This window comes from Cottoperca gobio, unplaced genomic scaffold (assembly GCF_900634415.1).
Source record: "Cottoperca gobio unplaced genomic scaffold, fCotGob3.1 fCotGob3_149arrow_ctg1, whole genome shotgun sequence".
Lineage (NCBI taxonomy): Eukaryota > Metazoa > Chordata > Actinopteri > Perciformes > Bovichtidae > Cottoperca > Cottoperca gobio.
Window position 1 is genome coordinate 35,001 of NW_021166809.1, and position 12,500 is coordinate 47,500.

Genomic DNA, 12,500 nt, shown 5'->3' on the forward strand with positions numbered 1-12,500 from the left:
CAGGACTAAAGGCTCGCTAGCCGTGCTTTTCATATGTTTTTATAGTTTCACACAACACGGTATATTCAGAGCCCCCCCCCCACCATAAGTGCCTCTCGTGACTGTGAAGGTTTAAAGTGACCAAACACTTCAAACCTTCACGTTTAATTATCTCCGTCATCAATGAACTTTGAGGCCTGAAGTGTGACAGCTGATGTGCATATAATTAATCTTCTGCTCATGTTATACAGTATGGTTAAAGAGACGAGTATAGAGGAATATAGTAGTAGACCATAGAGGAGGAGATATATAAGAGGACGATGGGATAGGAGAGATGAGATCATGTATTTAATATATACACGAGTACTGATATATATAACTATATAGTATATTACTACTAGAAGATGAAAGAACGTATACATAGAGATGCACTATGAGACAGAAGAGAGAGAGAGTAGAGAGATACGAGGAGTATAGATAGAGACAGAGGAGAGAAGAGAGACGAGTAGAGAGAGAGAGAGAGAGAGATAAAGAGAGAGAGAGAAGGATGACGAGAGAGGAGAGAGAGACAGAGAGAGGAAGACCATGAGACAGGAGAGATGAGAGACAGAGAGAGAGAGAGACGGGAGAGAGAGAGAGAGAGAGACACAGGAGAGAAACGAGAAGAGAGGTAGAGATAGAGACGAAGAGAAGAGAGCGAGGAGAGAAGGAGGGAGAGAGAGAGGAGAGAGAGAGAAGACGAGAGCGGGATAAGTAGTAACGAGGAGGGAGAGAGAGACGGGAGAGAGAGTGAGACTAGAGAGAGAGGAGAGAGAGAGAGGACGAGAGAGAGGAGAGACGTGTGTGATAATAACTAGAACTAGGATAATAGTCAGTATAGGGATAGAGAGAGCGAGATAGATATGGAGGAGTAGACGGAGAGATGGAGAGAGACGGGAGAGAGAGATATACTAGTATAGAGATATCATATATACGGTATCTATATATCTATACTCGTATATAGGGTATATATAGAAAGACGATTATATATAGGATAGGGTGAGAGGAGGGAGAGATATACTAGAGATAGGAGAGATAGATATACAGTATAGATATAGCCACTATATACAGGGATCTATAGATTACTATAGATATATAGATCTACTGGATAGATATAGGATATATAGGAGAGAGAGAGAGGTATAGCGAAGGAGGATAGAGAGACTAGCGAGAGATAGAGGTATCGATGTAAGAGATATAGATATATTATACAGTATATCTATGATATCTATACTATATATATAATATCTATATATATATATACGGTTTATATATAATACTCTATATTATATACTGTACACAGTATTTATATATATACTAATACAGTCATATATATATACGATATATAGTATATATATATACGATACTAGTATTAAATACTATATACATATATATATATCTACTGTATATATATATATATACAGTATATATTATTATACTATATATCTTATATACGTTATATATAGTCTATATATATAACAGTATATATTATATTATATATACAGTATATATATAATATATATACTATAGATATATATATATATCTAGATATTATATGATAATAACTGTAAGATCTATAGATATATAGTAATAATATATATATACCAGTATATAGTATATTAGTATATATACAGTAATACGGTATAATCTTAATACTGTATATATATATATACAGTATATCTACGCAGCACTTCACCTGCAGAGGAAAGATTTATTATCTCTGACTTCTCACAGTCTCAGTGTTTCCAACATGAAGCTCACAGATATTGGAAGAGGATCAGGGCCACAACAGTCAAATATTAAACTTACAGATATAAACATGAAACTTCCCCGCTTCATTACTCACATTAACAGTTATCTTTTGTATTACAAGTTTTCTCAAATGTTATGTTTAAATATGCAAATGTAATTCTCTTGTTATATTTGTGCTGATGTGCTCCATGTCCAGATGTAAAGAGAAGTCTGGATGAAGCAGGTTCAAAGTGTTTCATGTTGTTCACATGTCAAAGGTTTGTACAGATTCTGGATCTGTCTTTGTATCACTCCATAAATCACTAGATCCTGTCAACACACAGAACTCTGTGCATCTCCTGCATGTAGTGAGTGTAGCGTGTAGTAACATGAGCTGTGAGTGACATGTGAACAAAGCCCTCTGCACAAAGCTGCAGAATATAGAGAGGAATGAAAGTGGAAAGTTTGGTGTATGTAAGTGCTGCTGAAGTGGAGACTTCTGCTGAAGAGTGTGAGAAAAAGCTCCTTTAAAGATATGTATTGTAACATTCATACATGTTGTACACACTACAGGTGAACAGAGTCATACATGTTGTACACACTACAGGTGAACAGAGTCATACATGTTGTACACACTACAGGTGAACATAGTCATACATGTTGTACACACTACAGGTGAACAGAGTCATACATGTTGTACACACTACAGGTGAACAGAGTCATACATGTTGTACACACTACAGGTGAACAGAGGTCATACATGTTGTACACACTACAGGTGAACAGAGTCATACATGTTGTACACACTACAGGTGAACAGGGTCATACATGTTGTACACACTACAGGTGAACAGAGTCATACATGTTGTACACACTACAGGTGAACAGAGTCATACATGTTGTACACACTACAGGTGAACAGAGTCATACATGTTGTACACACTACAGGTGAACAGAGTCATACATGTTGTACACACTACAGGTGAACAGGGTCATACATGTTGTACACACTACAGGTGAACAGAGTCATACATGTTGTACACACTACAGGTGAACAGGGTCATACATGTTATACACACTACAGGTGAACAGAGTCATACATGTTGTACACACTACAGGTGAACAGGGTCATACATGTTGTACACACTACAGGTGAACAGAGTCATACATGTTGTACACACTACAGGTGAACAGAGTCATACATGTAACTAACAGATATCATGAAGCTTCCCCACTTCATGACTCACATCAACACAGTTTATATTACAAGTGTTTAATATGTACATGAGGCGTTATGTAATGTAGCTGTGGAGAGTTTACATCTACACACACAGTTACAAACACACACTCTGATGTTCTCATGTTCCTCTCGTCTGAAGAAGACGAGTGTTGAAGATAAATGTTGAGCCGTGTTTGAAACATATTTAATGATTAATCACACGTGGCACTGATCCTCCTCCGTAGACGCTCGTCGGTGAGAGTTGTGTGTGTTCTGGGTGCAGCAGAACTTAAGTTTGGATCTTGGAGGCAGAAGAGAAGCCAGACGTCTCCACGTGATGAAGATGAGAGGAAGAAACAGATGTTGTGTTTTCTTTGAAAGTTTCACGGCTGCTGTTAAAGCTTTCAGACACATCACAGACATTTTATTTTTGTATGAAAAAAAAACTTCCAACAATTTTGACATAAACGATTTGTTCACTGATCCTTTCTGTATGAAGTTTTATAAATATATTTACTGCCTTAAATCACTTTCAGGCTTAATGCAAACACGCTTTGTGCATGTTATGTTTGGACACGTGTACCAAATGTTTCAGGACGTACGGACACGTGTCTTCAGTGTTCGGAGGTTTGAAACGCAAGTTATATTTATATCTTTGACTTTGGTCTCCTCTGCATCAGCTGACAGTATCTGCACATTTCTATGCCAATCAATGCCTGTATATGGATTGTTCTCATATTATTTTAGGTTATGAAAGTTAATAAAAAGAAACTCTTCAGAGACGTGAGATGTTTTCAAAGACTCTTCCTAAAACAGCACGAGATGCCAAAGAACACACATCGGTCCCAGAGCGTCAAACGTAATCGTGTCGTTCAGGAAATATAATGTTCAGCACGAGAACACAGAAGTTAATTATGGAAGTTATGACTGATAGATGGTAACTATGGAGGACTAAAGCTGCCAATATGATGAAGAAAGAAATGTAGAAATTCATTTTAAATAAATCAATATGCGCAGAAACATAATAATAATAAATAATAGACAATAACGCATCGGTATTAAAATGTCTTAATCAGTTTTTCTCACGTTGTGAAATCTCAAAAATATTTAGTAACTTCTATTGTTTTTAATTTAATTTAATTTTAATGCCTCTCACAGTAACGTCGTGCAGAAGAATTGGGAATAAAAATGATCTTAAATTTAATTCCATTAGTGGCATTAAAAGATGTTGGAAACCTGAAATAAGAGAATGAATGAATAAGCAAATAAAGAAATACACAATATAATAAACTGGGAAATAATTAAATATGAACATCGATTATTGTATTTTTTTAAATAAATCTATTTCATAATCGAAGCTGATATTTATACATATTTACATACAGTTTAAATCTGACGGTCACATCCGTCCACAGTCTGCAGTAACCCCACACCCAAAACATCACACAACACACACACACACACGCACACACACACACACACACACACACACACACCTAATTTCCTCCAGCTGCAGCCTGCCGACCCCTCCACAGGCCCCTGCAGAGGTGAGCTCAGGGAGCCGCTGGCTGTGTGGGGGTCTCCGGGGGGGGGTTAGACAAGCTGGAGTCTGAAGTTCATCATCATCACTCTGTGACTCAACAGAATTATTATCGATTCATTTTTCCTGCAGAAATGACTTTCAGACTTAACTCTGCTTCATATTTCAGAGTCAGGCTCATTAGAAGAAACTAAAATACAAACTAATATCACGCCGCTACGTTGGAGTTTATCCCGGTGGACGAGAGGTTGGCCTCCTTACGCCTTTGGGTTATGGGGGGAAAACTCTGACTGTTGTTTGTGCCTATGCCCCAAACCGCAGTTCTGAGTATTCGGCCTTCTTGGAGAACCTGAACGGAGCCCTGCAGGGGGCTCCAGTAGGGGACTCCGTAGTCTTGCTGGGAGACTTCAACGCACACGTGGGAAACGATGGAGACACCTGGAAAGGCGTGATTGGGAGGAACGGCCTCCCTGATCTAAACCCGAACGGTCGTTTGTTGTTGGACTTCTGTGCTAGTCATGGAATGGTCATAACAAACACCATGTTCGAACATAAGGATGCCCATAAGTGCACGTGGTACCAGAGCACCCTAGGCCAAAAGTCAATGATCGATTTCGTAATCGTATCATCTGACCTGAGGCCGCATGTTTTGGACACTCGGGTGAAGAGAGGGGCGGAGCTGTCGACTGATCACCATCTGGTGGTGAGTTGGATCAAGGGGTGGGGGAAGACTCTGGACAGACCTGGTAAACCCAAACGGGTAGTGCGGGTGAACTGGGAACGTCTGGAGGAAGACCCTGTCCTGGAGATCTTCAACTCCGGCGGAGCTTTTCAGACATCCCTGTGGAGGTTGGGGGCATTGAACCTGAGTGGGCAATGTTCAAAACCTCTATTGCTGAAGCTGCGGTGAGGAGCTGTGGTCTCAAGGTCTTAGGTGCCTCAAGGGGCGGTAACCCTCGAACACCGTGGTGGATCCCGGTGGTCAGGGAAGCCGTCCGACTAAAGAAGGAGTCCTTCCGGGTTATGTTATCCGGGAGGACTCCGGAAACAGTTGCAGGGTATCGAAGGACTTTCGGTCAGCACCAAGGTGCTTCTGGAAAATCATCCGGCACCTCAGGAGGGGGAAGCAGGGAACCATCCAAGCTGTGTACAGCAAGGGTGGGACCCTGCTGACTTCAACTGAGAAGGTTATCGGCCACTGGAAGGAACACTTTGAGGAACTCCTGAATCCGACTAACACGCCCTCTATGGTAGAGGCAGAGCTGGAAGCTGATGGGGGACCATCGTCAATATCCCTGATGGAAGTCACTGAGGTAGTCAAACAACTCCACAGTGGCAAAGCCGCAGGGGTTGATGAGATCCGTCCAGAAATGCTGAAGGCTTTGGGTGTTGAGGGGCTGTCTTGGTTGACACGCCTCGTCAACATTGCGTGGAAGTCTGGGACAGTGCCTAGGGGGTGGCAGACCGGGGTGGTGGTTCCCCTATTTAAAAAGGGGGACCAGAGAGTGTGTGCCAACTACAGGGGTATCACACTTCTCAGCCTCCCTGGTAAAGTCTACTCCAAGGTACTGGAAAGGAGGGTTTGGCCGATAGTCGAACCTCTGATTGAAGAGGAACAATGCGGATTCCGTCCTGGTCGTGGAACAACGGACCGACTCTTCACTCTCGCAAGGATCCTGGAGGGGGCCTGAGAGTACGCCCATCCGGTCTACATGTGTTTTGTGGATCTGGAGAAGGCGTATGACCGGGTCCCCCGGGTGATACTGTGGGAGGTGCTGCGGGAGTATGGGGTGAGGGGATCACTGCTGAGGGCCATCCAATCCCTGTACGCCCAAAGCGAGAGTTGTGTCCGGATACTCGGCAGTAAGTCGGACTCGTTCCCAGTGAATGTAGGCCTCCGCCAGGGCTGCGCTTTATCGGCAATCCTGTTTGGGATTTTCATGGACAGGATATCGAGGCGTAGTCGTGGAGGAGAGGGGTTGCAGTTCGGTGGCCTGAGGATCTCATCGCTGCTCTTTGAAGATGATGTGGTCCTGATGGCATCATCGGTCTGTGACCTTCAACAGTCACTGGATCGGTTCGCAGCCAAGTGTGAAGCGGTTGGGATGAAGATCAGCACCTCAAAATCTGAGGCCATGGTTCTCAGCAGGAAATTGGTGAATTGCCTACTCCGGGTAGGGAATGAGCCCTTACCCCAAGTGAAGGAGTTCAAGTACCTCGGGGTCTTGTTCGTGAGTGAGGGGACGATGGAGCGAGAGATTGGCCGGAGAATCGGAGCAGCGGGGGCGGTACTGCAGTCGCTTTACCGCACCGTTGTGACGAAAAGAGAGCTGAGCCAGAAGGCAAAGCTCTCAATCTACCGGTCGATCTTCGTTCCTACCCTCACCTATGGTCATGAAGGCTGGGTCATGACCCAAATAACGAGATCACGGGTACAAGCGGCCAAAATGGGTTTTCTCAGAAGGGTGGCTAGCGTCTCCCTTATAGATAGGGTTAGAAGCTCAGCCATCTGTGAGAGACTCTGAGTAGAGCTCCTCTGCGTTGAATGGAGCCAGTTGAGGTGGTTCGGGCATCTCGTAAGGATGCACCCTCAGCGCCTCCCTAGCGAGGTGTTCCAGGCATGTCTTACTGGAGCTGCTGCCCCCGCGACCCAACCCCGGATAAGCGGTAGACGATGGATAGATGGATGGAATATTTGAGGCTGAAACAGACTTTAAAGACTTTTCTGCAGGAAACTTTATTAAACTTTAACATCAACAGTAGGAGATTCTTCTTCTTCTCTGGTGTAACTTCAGTCTGATGCTCCTCCATCATTAAACAGTAAACAGACACAGTAAGTTTGTCTACATGAGCAGCTGCAGGCCTCCGTCCACCACCAGCTCCTGCCCGGTGATGTAGGGAGACTGCAGGAGGAAGAGGACGGCCTGCGCCACCTCCTCCGGCTCGCCGAACCTCCCCAGAGGGACGGAGCGCACGGCGTCCTCCTGCAGGGCCGCGGTCATGTCAGTGCGGATGAATCCTGGAGGCAGGAGAGGAGAAGGACATCAGGAAGAGAGACAGACAGCAGGCGGAGGAAAGAAAGGTGGAGGAGTACTGCACCTGGACACAGCAGGTTCACTCGGACGTTACGTGATGACACTTCTTTAGCCAAAGAGCGTGTGAAGCCCCGCAGACCGGCTTTACTGGCACTGTACACGCACTGACCCACGTTCCCCTTCACACCCACAACTGAGCCTGAACACAACAAACACAACAAACACAACAAACACAACAAACACAACATCAAACACAACAAACACAACATCAAACACATCAAACACAACATCAAACACAACATCAAACACAACAAACACATCAACACAACAACAACAACAACAAACACATCAGACATATCAAACACATCAAACACAACAACAAAACAAACACATCAAACACAACAAATACAACACAAACACATCAAACACAACAACAACAAATACAACAACAAACACATCAAACACAACACACACATCAAACACATCAAACACAACAAACACAAACACAACAACAACAAATACAACAACAAACACATCAAACACAACACACACATCAAACACATCAAACACAACAAACACATCAAACACAACAACAACAAACACAACACACACATCAAACACAACAAACACATCAAACACAACAACACAACAAACACAACAAACACAACAACAACAAACACAACAACAACAAACACAACAACAAACACATCAAATACAACAAACATAACAACAAACACATCAAATACAACAAACATAACAACAACAAATACAACAACAACAAACACATAAAACACAACAAACACAACAAACACAACAAAACACATCACACCAATAAATACATCAAACACAACAACAACAAATACAATAAACACAACAAACACATACAACACATAAAACACAACAACAAACACAACAACAAACACTCAGTGAGGCAGGACAGTTTCGAAATAAAAGACTGGTGGAAGGAGCTCCTGCATCGTTCTTAAAGGACAATAAGAGAGTTTAAAGGAGGAAGAAAGCAGCAATTATCATTTAAAATGAACTAATTAAATATTAATGAATGAATGTAGAAATAAAAATCTCTAAATAAATATATACGCACAGATAGAGAAAACTAAATAAATTAAATATATTTATTTCTTATTAAATGCAAACAGAAAACAATAAACTGGAAAAAAAAAAAAAAAATGAAAATGAATAAAAAGATAATTAATTAGTCAAATACACATTTCTTTCTAGTTTTGTGCATATTTATTTATGTTCAAATCAACCTGCACGATGATTTGATGATTGAGGCTTTTATTTCTACATTTATTAATTTATTAATTCATGTATTGTATTATATGTATTATGTATTATAATGGCAGCTTTAGACGTCCATATATTTTAGCCCAATTGATACAAATCACTAATATTAATATTAGTCAAAATAAAAAATGTGCTAAAAGTCCAGACTGAGCAGATGCACACTGCCACCAGGTGTCCAAACTGATTTAGAGTTCAGAGTTCTCACCGATGTTAACGATGGCGGCTCCCTGTGTGTGCAGCATGCTGCGCAGCGCCGCCCTGCAGGTCAGCATGGAGCCCAGCAGGTTAGTGTGCAGCACCGCCAGCATGTCCTCCGGCCCGGCCCGCAGTAACAGAGCGTCCCTGACACACACACACACACACACACACACACACACACACACACACACACACACACACACACACACACACACACACACACACACACACACACAAACTTTTCAAATAAAATAAAAAACGTTTTTAAAAAGTCTCAAAAGGTCATAAAATAAAGTTGTTTTGTTCCATCTTGATTTTCTTGTGAATATTGGACGGAGCTGTAACTTCCTTTGGTTGTGCTGCTCTGTGTTGCAGAACGACACTAAATGATTTTTGAATCGTTGTTATAAACAATATCTGCTTTTATGTTTTCCTACAGACACATTGATCCCAAATAGAGCTTTTAAAATGTTTTTTAAAGTTTTCAAAAGTTAGTGAAGGTTTGGAACCTGTGACCCACACTCACCACACTGTGAGCTTTAAATGTTTTAAATGTTTTAAATGTTGCGTGTGTCTCGTGTCTCTCGGCTCCCTTGTATATTTTCTAATCTTACCTGCTTGAATAAAGGTAAAATAATAGATTTTCAATGCACAGACATGTTGAAGCTCACCTGCTGATGCCGGCTGCGTTCACCAGATAACAGATGTTTCCGCAGGTTTTCTGGATGGTCTGGAAGGTTTTCTGCACCTCCTGTTCTTTAGAGACGTCACAGCTGAGAGCCATGTGGTCCGCTGGAGAGCAGACACACGAGCTGTGAGTGTTACAGTCTGATTACAGGAAGTCCAACAGGCCAACGCTTCTGTGCTTTATGTTCAGCCGGACACAGCTGACACTTATGTGTTGATCTTTGGTTTAAAAAACAACCTGTTCTAACTGTTTCCCATGTGACCGGTCCATGACGGAGAACGAGTTAGCTTTGTATTGTTCCTTTAACAGCTCAGTATTGTATGCACCATAGAAAGGGGGGGGGGGGTGTGTGCATTGAATCATTTAAATCTTTCTTTTATAGGGAAGCATTAATAATCTTTTACTTTTTTAAAGCTTTTATGATCCCTCTGTTGTCTCTGTATTTTATCTGCAGTTTCTTCTGGAAAGCCCTTTGATAAGAAAAGTGATATATAAATAAAGTTTGTTATTAATACATTTTATTATAACAGCTACAGGTATTGAAGGTCTACATTTCTTATATTTTATAGCACAAAAGCAGCAGATCAGGTGCTGTGTGTTTGCACAAACCTCCATGTAGAGACGCCACAGTGGCTCCGGCAGCCTCTTGGTTCCTGGAGACGACAACCAGCCTACAGCCTCTCTCTGCCAGCAGGCGGGACACGGCCCTCCCAATCCCCCTGGAGCCCCCACACACCACCGCAAGCCGGGACATGACGAACTGACACCTCGCTGCAGGACACAAAAACACTTTCAGAAAAGAATTCAGAAAAAAGACATGTCTTGCTGTGCACTGCCGTGTTCCTGTTCCTCGGTAAATACGTTTCCTGAATGACAAGGAGAGCATCAGAAGAGCGTCGCCATGTTTCTTTTCCACTGTTGTTGTGCTGCAGGTCATTAGTCCATAGATGGCGACGTGGACACACAGTGAGGCTGCAAGCAGGCTGCACGGAGCTGCAATCAAAAATATGTGCAATATATATATTTAGAAGTCGTCGTTTTGTGCAGAAATGTGCAAAATTGTGCTCAGGAATGAGGAAGGAATATGCAAAGGTTCACAGAATGAAGTATAGAAACTAAATGCAATGTACCGAGAGTAAATGTTAATATTTCATTTAAAAAGTATATTTAAAAATCCAGTAAATGTTTGAACAAATTATACATTATGGAGGACTAAAGCTGTCATTATAATACATAAATAAATAGATAAAATATTACTGAAACTAAAAACCTAAATTATGAAATAATTGAGTAATAAATAAATATGCACAGAAACAGAAAAGAGTTGATGTTTAAAAGTTATTTTTATATTTAATTGTTTCCCACTTTATTCTTTCCTGTTTACATTTATTTCTGTTTTTATCTTTTTTCATATTTATTAATTTCCTTATAATAAATATAAAAATGTTTTTCCATTTTTGTGCATATTTATTTATTTTCAAATGAACCTCGTTTATTATGATAATGAAGCTTTTAGTTTCACATTTCTTTCTTTCATCCTTTTATTTATTTATATAATGGCAGCTTTAATGTGTTTGTAACACCACAGTTTTTATATATTACAGCTTTTTGTCGACATTATTGTACTTAATAACGTAATATGGTTATGTATTTTCAGTAAACAATAACATTTACTGCAGCGTTTGTGTAAGAATACTCACAGGAATAATTACATCTGATACACATGGCGCCTTACAGCGACTGAAACATGTCTGAATGTTATTAACTGGCTTTTATTCTCCTTCCTGCTTCAACATTGTTTCCCACGGAAATATATTTCAGCAGCAAAACTGTCACATTAAATCAAATATAATATATTGAGAATAAAAAAAAAATAGAGAATAAATAAAGGTGGAAATATAGACAACAAAAAGATTAAATGATAAATATAAGCATTTAAATTTATTTTGTATATATTTCTGTATAGTATTTAAAATATATTTACTTTTTTCATATAAATTATATTTATATGAAAAAATAAAAATATATTTTTATATATATACATAAAAATAAAAATATAAATATTTGAACAGATAAATGTGAAAATAAATGTAAATGCTTGTAATTACTTTTTTAAATTATATTTTAGATGCAGGTACAGCTGTTTATCATTTTAAACTCATAATTTCTAGTTGATCATTTAATAAACTTGTTATTGTTTGTATGAACTCAGTTCATGAAGACGTCTGCAGGGAGGAAGTTATGAATTATGTCCGAAATCAATGAATCATCTACAGACAGAGCCCCCCCCCCCCCCCCTTTGTTGTTGTTTTGTGTCGATGTTTTTCATCGTTTTGTTTATTTTTAGTAATTTCTTGTGTTTCATTCAATAATCCGTCCGAACATCAACAGAACCAAAGAGAAACAAGAAGTCAGACACAAACATTTAAATAAACATTTTTATTATTCCTGCGAAGTAGAGGAAGAACATATTTCCATGGCAACCCTCCGCTGTGCGTGATGTCACTTCCTGTCAGTCAAATGTGTGTGTGTGTGTGTGTGTGGTAATGAAACTCAGACGTGGAGGAACTTATGGAAACCATTAGCTTTTATTGTTATAGATTTTTTTTTTTTACAAAATGTGCTATTCCCTCAAATATCTTTCACATAATAGATTTGTGCCAAATATGTTGATTTCAGTTTCACCATTTTCAGACATACAACAAACTACAGACAGAAAAAATAAAAATCAAGTAAGTCACCTCGGCATTAGGAAAACGGTTC

General features: G+C 40.2%; 3 protein-coding genes across 3 annotated transcripts in view; 1 reads left to right on the plus strand and 2 right to left on the minus strand.

Annotated features, from left to right (window-relative positions):
• Nucleotides 1-224, plus strand: part of LOC115004598 (palladin-like) — a gene marked incomplete at its 5' end in the record, with an annotated part of 16,935 nt that extends 16,711 nt beyond the window's left edge. The window contains 1 exon segment of the mRNA XM_029426278.1: nucleotides 1-224. This exon segment is cut by the window's left edge and continues 96 nt beyond it.
• Nucleotides 225-7,220: 6,996 nt separating this feature from the next.
• On the minus strand, nucleotides 7,221-10,678 carry cbr4 (carbonyl reductase 4). Its single transcript, XM_029426264.1, has 5 exons — nucleotides 10,347-10,678; nucleotides 9,721-9,841; nucleotides 9,057-9,193; nucleotides 7,608-7,742; nucleotides 7,221-7,527 (listed from the first exon to the last, which is right to left on the minus strand). The coding sequence occupies exons 1-5, from the start codon at nucleotides 10,672-10,674 to the stop codon at nucleotides 7,352-7,354; spliced, it is 897 nt and encodes a 298-aa protein (XP_029282124.1). The 5' UTR covers nucleotides 10,675-10,678; the 3' UTR covers nucleotides 7,221-7,351.
• A 1,628-nt stretch (nucleotides 10,679-12,306) lies between these two features.
• nek1 (NIMA-related kinase 1) overlaps nucleotides 12,307-12,500 on the minus strand; it is a 52,162-nt gene continuing 51,968 nt past the window's right edge. The window contains 1 exon segment of the mRNA XM_029426261.1: nucleotides 12,307-12,500. This exon segment is cut by the window's right edge and continues 2,016 nt beyond it. The gene's annotated coding sequence lies outside the window, so the exon portion shown is untranslated.